Source organism: Chiloscyllium punctatum, chromosome 7 (assembly GCF_047496795.1).
Source record: "Chiloscyllium punctatum isolate Juve2018m chromosome 7, sChiPun1.3, whole genome shotgun sequence".
In the NCBI taxonomy this organism is placed as follows: domain Eukaryota; kingdom Metazoa; phylum Chordata; class Chondrichthyes; order Orectolobiformes; family Hemiscylliidae; genus Chiloscyllium; species Chiloscyllium punctatum.
The window spans coordinates 102640871-102659319 of NC_092745.1; the positions used below are offsets into that span (position 1 = coordinate 102640871).

General features: G+C 37.8%; 1 protein-coding gene across 3 annotated transcripts in view; it reads left to right on the forward strand.

Moving 5' to 3' along the window:
* Positions 1 to 18449, forward strand: part of usp24 (ubiquitin specific peptidase 24) — a 187091-nt gene that overhangs the window by 58422 nt on the left and 110220 nt on the right. For all 3 annotated transcript variants that reach the window (XM_072574455.1, XM_072574456.1, XM_072574457.1), the window contains exons 17-24: positions 8698 to 8847; positions 10816 to 10947; positions 11265 to 11376; positions 12536 to 12612; positions 15563 to 15703; positions 16386 to 16439; positions 16520 to 16635; positions 17425 to 17491. In XM_072574455.1, the coding sequence (XP_072430556.1) occupies positions 8698 to 8847; positions 10816 to 10947; positions 11265 to 11376; positions 12536 to 12612; positions 15563 to 15703; positions 16386 to 16439; positions 16520 to 16635; positions 17425 to 17491 (849 nt within the window). The remainder of the gene's footprint in view (positions 1 to 8697; positions 8848 to 10815; positions 10948 to 11264; positions 11377 to 12535; positions 12613 to 15562; positions 15704 to 16385; positions 16440 to 16519; positions 16636 to 17424; positions 17492 to 18449) is intronic.

The window sequence follows — 18449 nt, forward strand, 5'->3', positions numbered from 1 at the left end:
CCATGTCAAGCCTCCTCAGGATCTTTTATGGTTCAATAAGATCACCTCCCAATCTTCTAAACTTCAAATACCAACTTTTCCTTGTAAGATGATGACTCCATCCCAGGAATCAATCCAGTGAACTTTCTGTGAACTGCTTAGAATCGTAGAAACATACAGCGGTCCAACCCATCCAAACCGACCAGATATCGCAACCCAATCTTGTCCCTCCTGCCAGCACCTGGCCCATATCTCTCCAAACCCTTCCTATTCATATACCCAACCAAATGCTTCTTAAATGTTGCAATTGTACCAGCCTCCACCACTTCCTCTCTGGCAGCTCATTCCATACACCTACCACCCTCTGCGTGACATAATTGCCCCTTGGGTCTCTTTTATATCTTTCCCCTCTCACCCTAAACCTATGCCCTCTAGTTCTGGACTCCCCCACCCCAGGGAAAAGACTTTGTCTATTTACCCTATCCATGCCCCTCATAATTTTGTAAGCCTCAATAAGGTCACCCCTCAGCCTCCGACACTTCAGGGAAAACAGCCCCAGCCTGTTCAGCCTCTCCCTATAGCTAAACTCTCCAACCCTGGCAGCATCCTTGTAAATCTTTTCTGAGTCCTTTCAAGTTTCACAACATCTTTCCGATAGGGAGGTGGCCAGAATTGCGCGCAATATTCCAACAGTGGCCTAACCAATGTCCAGTACAGCAGCAACATGACCTCCCGACTCCTGTACTCAATACTCTGACCAATAGAAGAAAGCATACCAAATGCCGCCTTCTCTATCCTATCTACCTGGGACTCTACTTTCAAGGAGCTATGAACCTGCACTCCAAGGTCTCTTTGTTCAGCGACACTACCTAGGACCCTTTGCTAGCATTTGGCCCATATCCCTCTAAACCCTTCCTATTCATAGAGGTAAAAACAATGACAGCAGATGCTGGAAACCACATTCTGGATTAGTGGTGCTGGAAGAGCACAGCAGTTCAGGCAGCATTCAAGGAGCAGCGAAATCGACGTTTCGGGCAAAAGCCAAGTGAAGTTTAAATATTATAATTGTACTAGCCTCCACCATGCCCTGTCGCAATTCATTCCGTACACACATCCCTCCATGTGTGTGAAAAAGTTGTCTCTTGGGTCCCTTTTAAATCTTTTCCCTCTCACCTTAAACCTATGCCCTCTGGTCCTGGACTTCCTCACTCCAGGGAAAAGAGTGGGGGAGTCCATGCCCTTCATAATTTTATAAACTTCTTTAAGGTCACCCCTCAGCCTCCGCACTCAAAGGAAAATAGCCCTTGCCTATTCAGCCCCTCTCTCTAGCTCAAACGTTCCAACACTGGCAACATCCTTGTAAATGTTTTTTGATCCCTTTCAAGTTTCGCAACATCCTACCAATAAGGAGGGACACCAGAATTGTATTCCAAAACTGACCTAACCAATGTCCTCTACATCCGCAACATGACCTCCCAACTCCTGTACTCAATACCCTGACCAATAAAAGAAAGCATACCAAACGCCGCCTTCACTATCCTATCTACCTGCGACTCCACTTTCAAGGAACTATGAACCTGCACTCCAAGGTCTCTTTGTTCAGCAACACTCATTAGGACCTTATCTTTAAGTGTATGAGTCCTGCTAAGATTTGCTTTCCCAAAATGCAGCACCTCGCATTTATCTGAATTAAATTCCATCTGCCACTTCTCAGCCCAGTCTATAGTTCCCTGGCTTGTCTTTACCGCCCTTCTTAAACAGTGGCACCACATTTGCCAACCTCCAGTCTTCTGGCACCTCACCTGTGACTATCGGTGATACAAATATCTCAGCAAGAGGCCCAGCAATCACTTCTCTAGCTTCCCACAGAGTTCTCGGGTACACCTGATCAGATCCTGGGGATTTATTCACCTTTAACCGTTTCAAGGCATCCAGCACTTCCTCCTCTGTAATCTGGATATTTTGCAAGATGTCACCCTACAGTCTACATCTTCCATATCCTTTTCCACAGTAAATACTGATGCAAGATATTCATTTAGTATCTCCCCCGTTTTCTGTGGCTCTACACAAAGGCCACCTTGCTGATCTTTGAGGGGCCCTATTCTCTCCCTAGTTACCCTTTTGTCCGTAATATATTTGTAAAAACCCTTTGGATTCTCCTTCATTCTATTTGCCAAAGCTATCTCATGTCCCCTTTTTGCCCTCCTGATTTTCCTCTTAAGTATACTCCTACTTCCTTTATACTCTTCTAAGGATTCACTCGATCGATCCTGTCTATACCTGACATATGCTTCCTTCTTTTTCTTAACCAAACCCTCAATTTCTTTAGTCATCCAGCATTCCCTATACGTACCAGCCTTCCCTTTCACCCTGACAGGAATATACTTTGTACAAATTAGAATGAATATATTGTAATTCTCATTTTTCTAATTGTACCAATGAAAGTTCTATAATAGGAGAATATCACTATTACAGCACTCAAATATTAACCACTAAATTTAACTAGAGTTACGTTTTGTTCAGTCTGGAAGAAACAAGAATAGTGGTTTACTGAAAATGAGCTAAAGCAACAATATGAAAACTCCACAGTACGGTCATGACCAGGATTTTCTACTTCATGATTACCTGATGCAAATTTAACCTGCTTGTTTTAGAGAAGGGACAGATAAAAAAGTTAGACGTTATCCAGGAAGAAAGAAAACTGCATTTGCTAGTATATATTACCAAATTATCATTCCAATATTTTACAGAGTTCCAAGAATAACTAATCCACCAGTCTCATCCATTGAAAAATGAATGGCTAAAATTTTAGAAAAAGTAACTTTTGAGATCACATCGAGAATATGGTGTACAGTTTTGGTTTCCTATTTAAGGAAGGAAAGGACTATTAGGGACAGTCAACATGATTTTGTGCATGGGAACTCCTGTCTCACTAATTTAATTGATATTTTTGAAGAAGTAACAAAAGAGGATTGATGAGGGCAAATCTATTTCAGTAATGCATTTGACAAGGTGCCTCACAGTGGACAAGTTAAAAAGGTTAGACCACATGGAATACAGAGAGTACTAGCTATTTGGATATAGAACTGGCTTGAAGGTAGAATACAGAGGGTGGTGGCAGAGGGCTGCTTTTCACACTGGAGGTCTGTGACCAGTGATATGCCACAACGATTGGTGATGGGTCCATTGCTTTTCATCATTTATATAAATGATTTGGATGTGAACATAGGAGGAATGGTTAGTAAGTTTACAGATGACACCAAAGTTGGAGGTGTAGTGGACAGCTAAGAAGGTTACCTCAGAGTACAATGGGATCTTGATCAGATGGGCCAATGGATCGAAGAGTGGCAGATGGAGTTTGATTTAGATAAATGCAAGGTGCTGCATTTTGGAAAAGGAAATCAGGGCAAGGACACTGAACGGGAAGGACCTGGTGAGTATTGCTCAGAGAGATCTTGGACTGCAGGTTCATAGCTCCTTGCAAGTGGAGTTGCAGGTAAATAGGATAGTGAAGAAGATATTTAACATGTATGCCTTTATTGGTCAGTGCAACAAGTATAGGAATTGGCAGGTCATATTGCAGCTGGACAGGACATTGGTTAGGCCAGTTTTGGAATACAATTCTGGTCTCCCTCCTTATCGGTAGGATGTTGTGAATATTGCGTGCAATTCTGGTCTCCTTCCTAACGGAAAGATGTTGTGAAACTTGAAAGGGTTCAGAAAAGATTTACAAAGATGTTGCCAGGGTTGGAGGATTTGAGCTACAGGGAGAGGCTGAACAGGCTGGGGCTGTTTTCCCTGGAGCGTCGGAGGCTGAGGGGTGACCTTATAGAGGTTTACAAAATTATGAGGGGCATGGATAGGGTAAATAGACAAAGTCTTTTCCCTGGGGTGGGGGAGTCCAGAACTAGAGGGCATAGGTTTAAGGTGAGAAGGGAAAGATTTAAAAGAGACCTAAAGGGGCAACTTTTTCACGCAGACGGTGGTACATGTATGGAATGAGCTGCCAGAGGATGTGGTGGAGGCTGGTGTAATTGCAACATTTAAGAGGCATTTGGATGGGTATATGAATAGGAAGGATTTGGAGGGATATGGGTCAGGTGCTGGCAGGTGGGACTAGATTGGGTTTGGATATCTGGTCGGCATGGACGGGTTGGACCGAAGAGTCTGTTTCCATGCTGTACCTCTCTATGACTAAGAAATTCTACCAATCTCTCAACTTTGTCCCTTATGTGTATATTGATATTTGGTTGATACTTTGAATCCAGAAAGGATAAGCCAAGAATCCTTGGAGAAAAATCATCACTTTTTGTTTATGAAATTCTCTCACTGATATTGGTGTAACCTGTTGCTGGTGGATTTCAGTGTTTACAATAGACAGCTTCTTGTTTTGCAACAAACCATTGTTCTGCAGTGTGGCTTTTAAGAACTTGTCCATGTGCCACATAGAATTATTTGTTGGATGAGATTGTATCACCTCGGGAGTTGTCTTTTCCAGTCACATTCAAAAGAATTGTAGCAGGTTTTATGGTGATAATAGACTCACCTAGGAAACAACTGTCTAAGTTGCCATCTTGAATGATGAGGTGATTCCAGGATGTCCCCATTTGTACCATTGTACAACTATCTAGAGAATCTTAAAGATATAGATTCATAGATGTGAACAACCAAGTTATTTTTCCTGTCAGTCCCTGAAATCATGCTGGATTGTTTATCATCCAGCAAATGATAAACAATGATTTGGGATTCCTCTATGAAATGGCAAAATGATTCTTTAGTCCTCCTTTACTAACACCGTTCCAGTGTGGGTTAATTAATTATGGAACAGATTGGATTTATTTGGTGCCTTTCATGTCAGGAATCCTTTTGTGTCTTTATGGTAATGTTTGTGACATTGAATAATTAGAATTAAGTCTATCATGGAAGGACGACTTAGCACTCTGGTATCCGAAATATCTGGTAAACCTGCAGGATACTGTTAAAGAAATTTGAATATATATAATTTGTAATAGTGGTCAAATAATTAATTTTAATGTGGTCACTGATGTTATGGAGCCCTTAGAAAAGCACAATGTGATTAGAATAGGTCAATGTGGACAGGTTAAGTGAGTGGAGTCCAACATGACAGGTGGATGTAATGTGAAGTTATTCACTTTGGTTTGAAGCATAGCAAAGCTAAATTTTTTTTTAAAGGTGTCAACGTTTAAGTGTTGATGTTCAAAGAGACTTGAACGTGTTTGCGCAAGGCATATCGAATGTTACCATGCAGGTACATCAAGTAATGAAGAAAGAAAATTATGTCTATTCTAAAGGTATTGAAATAAAGAAGTCTTGCGACAGTTGTACAGGGTTTTGGTGAAATTTCTGAAATACTATGTGTAGTTTTGGACTCCACAATGAAGTAAAGATAAATTTACATGCTCACATTTATTTAAATTAAACTCCACCTGATACTCTTTGCCTGATATATATTGTGTATTTGGATTGAATAACCTGCTGCTGCTGGTTTTCCTAATTCACATGTTGCAGGCCATATAGCAAAGGTTTACTAAATTAGTTCCTTGGATGTGGAAGACATTGCTTTAGAGACTGAGCAAATTAAGTCTTAATTCTCATGAGTTTAGAATAATGAGAAGCAATCTCATTAATATGTACAGAATACTGAGGGGGATTGGTAGGATAAATACTGAGATTGTTTTCACTGATCAAGTAATCTCAAACCTGGAGGTACTCAGGATAAGGAGCCAATCATTTAGGACTAAGATGAAATATTTCTCACTCAAAGGGTTGCAAGACTTTGAAATTTACTATCTCAGTGGGTTACTGAGTCTCATTCACTAACTACAAGACTGGGATAACAGATGAGAGAATTCTCTCACTCTGTCTTCAATATACTTGGTGTCCACAGCCTTCTGTGCCAGAGAGTTCCATAGATTAACACCCTCATCTTTATGCAGCTTACTGGTCCATTCAAAGTATTAATCATTCTGGTTAAAGAAGGATTTGTTAAAGAATTTGATGGATTCTACTAATCAAATTGCATAATTCAACATCCAATTAGCTTTGTTTATTACAGTTGTTTACGTATCTATGAATCATGCAGTCCGTTTTGAATCCGAAGCACTTTCAGCTTCAAACGTAGCCACTTCAGCACATTCATTGAGTATGGGTGTCAGGTTTATTTCTTCCTACATGCAGTATTTTACATTTATCTACATTAAGGAAGGGAATATAGGAGATATGGTTTGTAAGTTTGCAGATCACACCAAAATAGGTGATGCTTGTTTTTATTCATTCATGGAGTGAGGGAGTTGCTGCTTTAGCCAGCATTTAATGCCCACCCATAATTACCCAGAGGGTAGTTAAGAGTTAACCACATTACTCTGAACCTAGAGTCACATGTAGACCAGGCCACTTACAGATGGCAGTTTCCTTCTCTAAAGGGCATGACTGAACCAGATGAATTTTTCTGACAATTGACAATGGATTCATGGTCATCATTAGACCCTTGATTCCAGATTTTTAAAATTGAATTCATATTCCACCATCTGCCATGATGGGATTTGAACCTAAGTGCCCAGAATATCATCTGGGTCTCTGGATTAACAGTCCAGTGATAATAGCTCTCGGCTATCTCCTCTCTTCCCTACCCATCTATCCCCCCACTGTCTCCCTAGCGGACAGTGAAGAAGATTATCTCAAAGTACGATGGGACTTCGATCAGATGATCAGTAAGGCAAAGAGTATCAGATGGAGTTTAATTTAAATGTGAGGCACTCCATTTTGGTAAGGCAAATCGGGGCAGGACTTAAACACTTCATGGTAAGGTTTTTGGGAATGTTGCTGAGCAAAGCGATCTGGGGATGCAGGTGCATAGTTCCTTGAAAGTGGAGTCACATGTAAACAGGGTGGTGAAGAAAGCGTTTGGCATGCTTGATTTCATTGGTCAATGCAATGAGTGGAGGAGTTGGGGTGTCATGTTGCGATCGTACAAGACATTGCTGAGGACACTTTTGGACTACTGTGTACAATTCTGGTCGCCCTTCTGTAGGAAGGATGTTATAGAGTCAGAGTCATACAGCATGGAAACAGACCCATTGGTCCAACCAGAGATCCTAATCTGACAGCATTTGTCCCACATCCCTTCAAACCGTTCCTTTTCGTGTACCTATCCAGATGCCTTTTAAGTATTGCAATGGTACACTCCAGGGAAACTTGAGAGAATGCAGAAAGAAATTATAAGGATGTTGCTGGGGTGGAATGGTTTGAGCTGTAGGGAGAGGCTGAATAGGCTGGGACTATTTTCCCTCGCGCTTTGGAGACTGAGGGGTGACCTTATAGAGGTTTATGAAATCATGAGGGGTATTGATAGGGTAAATAGTCAATGTCTTTTCACCAAGGTAGGTAGTCTAAAACTAGACAGCATAGATTTAAATTGAGTGTGGGGGAAATTTAAGAGACCTAAGTGGCAACTTTATCACGCAGAGTTGGTGCCTGTATGAGACAAGTTGTCAGAGGAAGTGGTAGAGGCAATTACAACTTTTAAAAGGCATCTGGATGGGTATATGCATAAGAAGGGTTTCGAGAAATATGGGCCAAATGCTGGCAAATGAGAGTAGGTCAGATTGGAATGTCTGGTCAGTGTGGATGAGTTGGACCAAAGAGTCTGCTTCCGTGCTGTATGAATTTGATTCTAACTTGTTGGTCCACTCTTGAATTATGTCGACTTTGAGTGCTTGCCTCATTTCATTCCATTTCCCTTCCAGTTTGGTATCAAAACAAAAACTATACTTGCTTGCGTTCTTAACTTGTTTTGGTCATGACTTTCTGCAGGAATCGAATCCCTGATCCCTGGGAACAAACTTGGGTGTATCTAACATCAGACTGTGCATTTGTTTTTTTTTGCGGATCACATCTGCAATTTCATTCGATGTCTAGATTTTTAAAGCCATAAATGTTAAGCAGCTCCTGGATTTCTAAATCTACAGAGTGCCAGATTACTTAGCCAGTAACACATTATTTTCACCTACATTATTTCAAGATTAAGAATTATGAATTTTATTCTGTGACACATTAAAACAAAAATGTTAAAATATTTGGATACTAGTTGGGCATGGTAATTCAAAATACTTGGCCTGGTGACTGACTGTGCCGACAGTGAGATGCAATCATAGATCCAGTGGGTCTGGAGCCATTATATTTAGGAGTATCAACTATATTTGAACAACTACATCTTGTACTGATCTCTTTGATAAATACTGCAGCTTTATTTATCATGAAATCAGTGAAAAAGCTTTTTGGACCTACTTCGCAGATTTTTGCCAAGGGTTTGGAATAGGGGTTATGAATTCTTTCAAATAATGTATTCTTATTTTCCATCATGTTCATTTGTTATAATCTTGATATTTCAATCTAATTCCTTCAAATTTTAAATTCATGGTTATTTCTCTTTCCCAGTGTCATTATTAATTCCCTGAGTTACCTTTTCTGTCGGTGTTGTATGTACTCTGTCATCAAATTCTTTTTGGCTATACTAATTTCACCGAGGCCATGTGTAACTTTTATGAAAAGTGGAAGTTGCTTTAATTTCAGTTGGATTTTATCACAATTTGTCAAATTGGAAGGATTACCCAATCCTCCATTGTTGTGTGCTTATTTTAAATCATTAATTAAAATGGAGAGTGACATTGTCTTTTTCACTTATTTCTGACCTTCCAGAGCATTGTCCAGGATTTGAAGAAAAACTTTGAAATAGTGAAACTGGTTACAAGTAGCCTTGTAGCTTGTCATCGACTGGCTGTTTCTGCAGCTGGTGTAGGAGGGCTAACAGGGTCGACAGTCGTTGATGGCAGATATACACATCAAGATGTAAGTGTTTTAGGGATAATTTAACAATGTGTAAATTGTTTTTGTAATTTTACCATGGAATTATTTTTTAAATGTTGGGTTAAGTAGTTAACATATCAAACGAATAATCGCAAATTTGTGTAGGTCATGTATAATTTATGAACATTAACAGGTTTATAAGTAAGTGATGTTGAATTTGGGATTCTTGAATTTGTAACTGTTGACCTGTCCAAACTTTTTCATTTTATGTCTTTATTATAGCTGTTTTCCAAACTTTGTATGCACTTGGTTTAATTTTTTATTGGCACTAATGTTTTAATACTGAAGTCAAAATTTCCTTCACATTGGATTTATACTCTGATCCTGGTAACATAAGCACTTCGTTAACACTGAGATTCTAGTCTTTGTGAATCAATGTATAGAAGTGTACAGAAAGAGGCCATTTGACCCATCAGTTTCATACCAGCTCTCCACCTACTCCCACTCTCCATCTCCATCTCCGTAGCCCTCTAAATTCATCACTTCTAAATATATATCCAGTTCTCTTTAGAAGCCTGCTTAAGGAATCTGCCTCCACCACTCTCCTAGGCAGTGTTTTCCAAGTCCTAACAGCTCTCTGAGTAAAAAAATTAAAGATATAAATCTTGCATTAAATGAAAGCTTGTTGACTGAAACAATAATTCTTTGATTTATTATTTCTGGTTTGAACTTGAAAATCTAGTTCTCTTAAATCAATTTAACCATGTATAATGAATAGCTAACTGAATTAAAATGGTAGTTATTTGATTCTTCAATTGCTAGTATATAGTATTTAGTTTCCTCCCTCATTAGCTTAATATTCATGAGAAGGCTGTGTTTTATTCTTTGCTTTAACCTCAGCAGTTCCCTCATTTTTGTCATCGTTTGGCAATAACGGATTGAGTTCTAATTGGAAGCAAAAACAGAAAATAGTGGAAATGCACAGATCCGTTAATGTCCTGTGAAGTGAAAAGTCAAGTTAGTTATGGATATCATCCTTCCTCAGAAGTCAATTAGCATGGTGATTGAAAAATAAAAGTTAAAAAATGTATTATTTCCAGCAATGTTTTTGTCATAGTATTATTCAGAAAATATTCATCAAAAGAGTGGCCAGATTAGTTCCCAGCCCACAGGATCTACATTGTGAAGTAAAGCTCGGGTGACAACATTTGTATTTGCTAAACTAAAGAAAAAAACATATAGGTCTTTATGCATTGTATAGATGAGTAGGAAATAAACCATTTACTTAAGACAGGTAGCTGAGAATTAGAGAACAGAAGTTTAGAAAAACGCCACAAGCCATAAACATTGTTAAAAATTAGAACATTTATACCAACAGATGAGAAAGTTAACAATGAACAAACACTCTGAAAGGAGAGACGATTGCAGTAATTTTACTCCTACAAAAGGAACTTGTTTGATATCTGCTGAGAACTGGCATCACTGGAGAGGTTAATACAGCAAATTTTTATTTTTAGGAAAGGAAATCAGTGTCTCTAAAGTAGGTGACTACCAGAAAAAAATCTAGAGTTTTGCTTTTATTTTGTGGTTTTATTGCTCCGTTTTGGTCCTAATCTAGAGATATGAATGCCACACTTTATAATTGCATTTTACCACGTTTCCAAAATTTGACTAGATACTGTACAGGAAATTACTTAAAGCCATGAAAACGAAAGAAATACTGGCAATTACATTGCGTAATGCTACCATTACTGGATGTCTCAAAGCACTTACAGCCAGTGAAGTATTTTTCTAAAGTATTGTTACATTATAATTAAGAAATTGGGGCACCTAATCTGTGCATGGTAGACTCCCACATTCAGCAATGTGATAATGCCAAGGTAGTGCATTTGTGATATTAATTGAGGAATACATGTTGATGAAAGTTATACATCACTATCAACAGTGATTCTTTTCCTGTTGTTGCTGCAGTTATGATAGTGTTTTGCTGTCTTGTCTGATTTTCCACAGTACCTCGAAGCACATTTGAGATTTCTTGCATTTTTTCTTCAAGAAGCCAGCCTTTACATAGGCTGGAACCGTGCCAAGGAAATTTGGGAGTGCCTGGTGACTGGAATAGACATTTGTGAACTGGATCGAGAGGTACAATGGTTTTCTATTATTTAGCAATCGTAATGAATTGATGTACTTTTTACTTCGGTTGCCTTTAGTTCTTCCTTTATAACATGGCATTTAACTTTCAAATTCCTTTTTATAATTAGTCTATGTCAGAAGTGGATTTGTTCTGGATTCAGATAGTTATAATAAATTGCCTATAAAAGGGTCTCAAGGTTCCTTCTTTAAAGGTCAATTAGTATGCCATAGACAATCGATAGTATTTGTGTAAATTTCAGTATTTTTCAAAGGAAACCAGACAATTATTTTGAAATATAATTAATTTCTGACCAACTTTTCTCCAGATGTGTTTTGAATGGTTTACCAAAGGACATGGAGACTTGGAGAGTGACATACAGCAACAGCTCTTTAAAGAGAAAATCCTCAAACTGGAACCTTATGAGATCACTATGAATGGTATGTGATTGACAATTTGTAAATGAAGAATGAATTAACTTCTTTTTTTTAATAACTTCAGGGAATTTTAATGTGTTTCACAACTAATGCAGTACTTTGGAAGTATTGTGATGTTATTTTGTAGATAAACACATTGCAATTGACTACTAATTTGAAGTTTTGGACGTCACTACTAGTCTACTAACAATGACCTCATGTTAATAATCATTTTGCAAAGAGATTTCTTGCTAATTCCAATGCCAGTTGGTTTAAAATCAGAGGTATAGGTGAAATGGGGCTAGTGAAACTTGAGTGAGGTTCTTATAGTATGGAATTTATGGTTACATTGCCATTTTGACAGGTTTTGCCTTACTAAATTCATTTTGAACTTTGTGATGCATAGAGATATAGTGAAGTGGCAACATTCATTTATATCCTGGGCTGCCTTAAGCAAACAATTTGCTTTGAGATTGAAATTACTCCTTGCAAAATAATTTTGTATGGTGCATTTTAACACTAAAATAATGTTGAGACAAACCTGTATCCTACATTCGCAGTACATGATCATGGATATCCTTATAAAAGTCTCCACTTCTCAGTTTGAAAGGTTTCTGTATTATTTACTCACCATATTATTTTTATAAAACTTTTATTCAACCTGTTGTCTTTGTAAGTTCAATCAAGTGCTTGAAGATCCAGAACATTTCAACCTCTTAGACTCTTCCATCAATTCCTAGCTCTTGAAAATTCAAGTTTTTGTTCTCACTTCCAGTCTTCAGAACTCTTTATTCTGTTAACATTTCTTGAAAACTGTTCTGTTTCAAGGTGTTGAACCAGACTTGGAGAAGCAATTAATTTAAATTACTTAACACTTTTGAGAAAATATATTTTAAAAATTATTTAGTCTTGTGTAACATTCCCTTACTAATGAATGAGCTGCTGATCTGATTGTTTTGTGCCTATATCACGCCATTAATGGTTATGAGAATCTTAAAGTTCTTTTCCTTGCTTGTGGGACCGCCTGAAGTGACAAATGCAGGCCATTGAGCTAATAGTCTGGCATAGTAATTCATACTAAGGAAAATTAGAAAACTGAAAGCATTTAATTTTATAAGAAATCCTTTCTTATGGGACTCTAGTTTAATCTGGTTCAATAACCACCTTTTTTTTTTAAAAATAGGGTTTAATCTCTTCAAAACTTTTTTTGAGATTGTAAACCTTGCTGATCATCGATTGAAGAAGCAAGGTGCTCAGTTGGTAAGATGTTTTCCTATTTTCGTGATTGTGCTGTACATGTTGTTCGGATATTTAAAATTTGCACCCTAGATTTATAACTGGTCAACATAGGCTAACGTGATGTGCCATTGACACGTCTGAAGCTTTATCTTGTAGTTTAGTATATTGATTTCCCAAGGCCATAGACCCTACAGCCTCTGCAAACAATGTGGCAATTTTTATCTGTCACCACATTTTTGGGACGGTAATGCATTGATCTTTAAAGAATATGTCAACATTTCATTCAGTGTCATTTTTGGATGACATCTGTTCAGGCACCCAGAACGAGTCTGATGAATATAACTATTCTAAAGTACTCGGCTTTATTCTTTTAAACCCAGATGGCTTTTTGTTATTAACAATTGTTCTTATTTCTCACAAATCATGGCTGTATAAGTAAGCAAGAGAAGTGGTGTACAGGGCTCCTCAGATGCTCTCAGATAAAAGTCTGGAAACGTTTGGGAGGCAATGTTCCTGATTTTCCGATGCCATAGTAGTAGTTTTTGTAGCATAGGTTGTAGTCATGATTGGACTCTGCAAAATCCCCACTGTTCTCAAAGGTGCACATTCACTAGTTGACCTATACTACCCAAATCCATGCCTTGATTAAAGTCATTGAGCAAGCCATTTGGTTCCTCAAGCCTGGTGCAGCTCAGAGTTTCCTGATGACGGCTGCTTGCTTTGTGCTGCATAATATTACTATGCAATAAGGATAAAAGGTAAAGTTAGGGCATAGACCTTCAACATGATGGAAGAGGATGATGCTGTGGAAGTGAACAAACTCTAGCAGCTACCAGCAAACAGAACTCATTGGCTGTAGCTTACTGGACAGAGCTTTAGCTGTGCAACCTCTGCTCCCCTGCATTAAAACAATTTCAGTATGTCTCCCAATCCTTCTGCCCTCAAAACTGTAGCTGTCCAAAAATGAACATTGGTACTATCTCAGCTGACATTAAGAAATTGGCAGCTGCTTCTCATATATAATTCTTGCACACGGTTTTCAATTTACCAGTCTTCAACACATCATATTATTGATCATCATCTGAAAGATTTGTGTCTGCCATAGGAACAAGAACAATTCTTGCACAGCATTTAGTAACTCCAGCATATTTTTTCATTCATTGGTAGTTGGTGTCCAAGCTCTCTCTATCTGTCTTTGTCCCGTTTCCTTTAACACCTTTTGGACAACAAAAATCTATCAATCTCAAAAATGTGAAATTAACATTTGATCTGCCATCAGCTGCTGTTTGCAAGATTGCATCCAAACTTCTATCAGCATTAGTGGGAGAGTTGTTTCATAACTTCACTTTTGAAAGTAAAACAAAACAAAGAACTGTGGATGCTGGAAATCTGAAATAAAAACAAATTGTTTGAGAAACTCAGCAGGTCTGTGGAGAGAGAAAGAGAGTTAATGTTTCAAGTTCAGTGACTGTCCTTCAGAACTGGAAGAACAAGTCTGACTCTAGATTTTCAATTGCATTTTAATCAAATCACCACCTAGTGTTCAATTATCTAGAATATAGCCATAGTCTGTGTAATCTTCACATTTAATTTAATTCTTATTCTTCTCCCTGAAGTTAGCTTCCAGTGTAGTTAAAGCAAGTTTTCTGTAACTACAGCATGATTTTTACCCTGTTGCATTTTAGTTCCTTTGGCATAAAGGCTGTTTTGGTTATATCCTGCAGTTGTTCATGTCATTTTAACTATCTGTATACATCAACCATTTAATCATGTGGTCGTCCACTGCTTGCCATTTAGAAAGTGCTTAGCTTTTCACTGAAAAATGAATGACATTACACTTACCTACTTTGAAATCCATATAATACAGAATTGCCCACATGGTTGCCTGAATATACTTAGTAAGCTCAGTGCTTCAACAAGCTGCTCCTCCACAAGCTGTAACAAGTGTGGTGAAAAGATGCTTTGATTCATTCATAGGCATGTGCGATGCCTATCGGCATTTGAACCCGGACGACTTAACTTTAGACTACAGCAATTTCCAAGGCAGTCTTGTGTAGCTGGTTTTCTGGCAAGAGAATTGGGTCATCTTTAAAAATGGAAATCTTTGTCTGTTGCACTGCACCATTGCCATTCACTCATAGCTTTGTTTCAGTGCCCCAAGTGTTTTTCGGACTTCCTGTAAATAGTAGCAACTCTGTTGGATTTTGCTGTCTCCCAGCTGTCTGTGTACTGTCATTCAAATTAGCAGCTCGCCCTGAGCACAAAAATGTGTCTGATCTCTTTGAGCTATTGTGGGGCAGATGTAGCTGAATCAAAATGTATCTCAACAAATTGTTGTCGGCTGAGAAGACAGATAAATGTTCATGTAATTTCAAGAATAGTTTATTTGCATAGGGTTTTTAATATAATTAAACCAAAGCACTTCATGGGAATATTACAAGACCATCATCATTGGAGGCCCTCAGGTGAGGATGACTGTCTTCCACTCTCAGGGGGAGTCCATAGGTGGCTGACACCACTATGATATTAGGCCACATAAACAGATAATTATACAGATGACTAAAAGATTGGTCAAAATGATAGGTAAGTAAATATCCTGATATTATCACCAACAAAAACAAATGAAATGGTTTACCTAAGTTTACTTATTTCCATTGTTTCCTGTGCAGAATGTCCAATATCCTGCTCTGACAAATTGATGGCATGCAATTAAGATGAGTATGTTCTGTGAAGAGCTGCATTGCCTTCATGGAAGGAATTGCCTGCAACATTGTGTTACCTATTGTATGTTTTATGAAAAGTTATTGTAATATGTGTATGTGCTGCATTACTTCAGAAAGGTGTTGATCATTATTTCTATTAATCTGCACTGTTAAGAACTGTTTTAGGAATGCATGACAACATTAAGAAAATAAAAAGTGCTCTGATGGGGAAAATTAACTGCTGAGCACTCTTTATTTCCAATGACTAGCATGTTGAAAAACTGGAACTAACAGGAATGGACTTCATCTGGAGAATTGCCATGGAGTCACCAGATGAAGAAATTGCCCATGAAGCAATTCATCTGATCATTAACTACAGCTACATCAGCCTCAATCCTCGTTTAAAAAAGGTACACTATAAAAATCAAGTCATGTGAAATGAGTCATTAATATGGATATAATAACAGAATAAATGTTACTTTAAAGATCATCAAGTTGTTAAATTGCCTAAATTTGCTTATGGCCTATAACTTTGGACAAAGTTCATGTTTAAATTAACTTCTGCTTTCATAGATTTCTGTCTGACTTGCAGTTTTCAAATTTTGATGTACTTCACAAGAATCTATTATCCATAATTTTGATTCTTACAAAAAATGCATAAGCTCAGAACCTTGTAGTAGAACTAGGAATTGTCTAACACTAAAATTGCCCCAAAGATTCAAATTGTGATGTTCTGTTACTTAGCATGTGGACAGAAGTAAAATAATGTCAGAGCTAAATAACTTAGTACTATGGTAAAGTTTTAAAATGTAGTCAATATGATGTTAAAATGCTTGATGTAGGACAAATCATTTTTGTTACTTAATATTCCTTCTGAATTTGTTCTATAAAGGGTATGTTATAAGGGAAAATAATTTTTGCTTTCAAACTGAATCTTAGAGCTTTGGAGGGGGCCATTTTGGAAGAGACTGTTTTCTCTGAAGTTCTTAATAAAGGAGCAGAAATTAATTTTGGATTTTAAGGATGTCATATGTGTTTGCATTCTATGATTAATAAATCCAAAAACTGACCATCATTTCACTTCTCTTTCAGGACTCTGTTTCCCTTCATAAGAAATTCATAGCAGATTGCTACAAACGTTTAGAAGTAAGTGGTGAACTTAAATATCTGGTATTCTATTATTATGGTGATATTGTGCTTCATGTATTTTGCTAATGCCTTTGCAGGTTGCTAGTTCGGCACTAGGTGGCCCTACTTTGACACATGCTGTTACAAGAGCAACTAAAATGCTGACAGCTACAGCCATGCCTACTGTAGCTACATCAGTGCAGTCTCCATCCAGGTATTATCTATATTCATTCACAGATATTGTTGTGCTATACATGCTCCTATTTTCTACAGATTTTAAATGTTAGTGGTGAAATGAAACATGTAAGTACTTACACTCCCACCTAGTGGTAATCTGTTAGATTTACTTCAGATGTCTGTTGGTACTTAGTAAATTTGGTTAAATTTGGGGTTACGATGTTTCCAGGCTTGATAATGCTCTTTAATAAGCCAGTTACATGACAAGGTAGATATGGAAAGGATGTTTCCTCTTGAGTGAGTCCAAAACAACTGGCGCACTGTTTTAAAATTTGGGGTGCACTTTTAAGACCAAGATGAGTGTTTTTTCTTTGGTTATGCAACTTTGATGGAAGTGGGGTAGTTGAATATTCTTGAGACGAAAGTAGTTTCTTGTGAGACGAAAGTAGTTTCTTGTTAGGCAAAAGAATCAAAAGATCAGCATGGATGGAAATGTGGAATTTGAAACACAAGCAGATCAACCATGATCTTGTTAAATGGTGGAGCAGGCTCAAGAGGCCAAATGGCTTATTTCTGCCCCTATTTCGTTTGTTCATATGGTATGGCTTTTGGGTATCTACTGGTACTTTAGGCATCACCGCTGTCAGGAGCAAGTTTGGTGCACCAGGTGGTCTTTTCTTACCTGTATTTCTTGTATGTTTAGACATCAGTTATATGCCTTTTTCAATATTATGTTACAGAATTAAATTTGCAAAGAAGCTCTGTTTTTGTAAAAATGTGACAAGATTCTGTTAACTGTGCAATAATGTTTATTTAACAACTGTAGGTCCAGTAAACTTATCATAATTGAACGGCTGCTGTTGCTTGCGGAAAGATATGTGATCACAATAGAGGTGAGCAAATGGATGGTTACTTTTTCAGTAAATGGTGATGCCAAATTGACAAATCACTAATTGACTTATTCGTGTTTAATACTGTAAGCTAGACATGTTATGTTATGATGAATATTAGTGCAGTATGTTCATTCACCAGTTGATTTCCCATATTATTGTACATAGGATGGAAGACAAAGTTGAATCTTCAACTCAAGTCGAATTACTAAGAATATTGAACCATTGGGGCAGTGGAGTCTAGAGAAGGAAGGTGGACTTAAGGGTGAAGGACCAGATAGAAGTGGTTTAGAGACCATGCAGATTAAATGGGAAGGTAGAACACAGCGAGAGGTGAGACTGGGGAAAGGTTAAAGTATGTCAGAGTCCAAGTGTAAGAGTTATACAGGGCACTGCTGAGGATATATCTTGAATAGTGAGTGCAGTTTTGAATCATTATTTAAAGAAAGGTTTGAGTCTATTCAGAGCCGATTTGCTAGATTGATGCACACAATGAGTAGGTTGTCTTTAGAGGAGAGGTTAGATGCAGGATTTGTTTCCACTGGAATTTTAGAAGTGTGAGATTCCTAATGGTTTTGACAAGATAGGCATGGAAGAATGAGGGGCAAACTCAAGAAAGTTAGGCCATCAGAGATTGAGCAGGGGATTGTGCAGACTTGAAAGCCTTCACTTTAAAACAAAAGTCACAAGACAGTATGAGAATGAGGCTGGAACTCAAAAGAGGAGTTGGAATCAGTTGCATCATTATGATAGGTCGGGAAGAGTAGGGAAGCAAGTACCCTCTACGAAGGTTAAAAAATAATTCCTCAATCATACCTTCCCTGTCCTTAAAATATTTTTCAAAGTTAATATTGAAAACAAATTAGTGCATTAAGTCACTAAAACTCAGAAAAGCTAACGGGGCTGAGATATTGTACTATGCTTACGTTTTTCACTTTTTGAAAAAAATGACAACATGTTA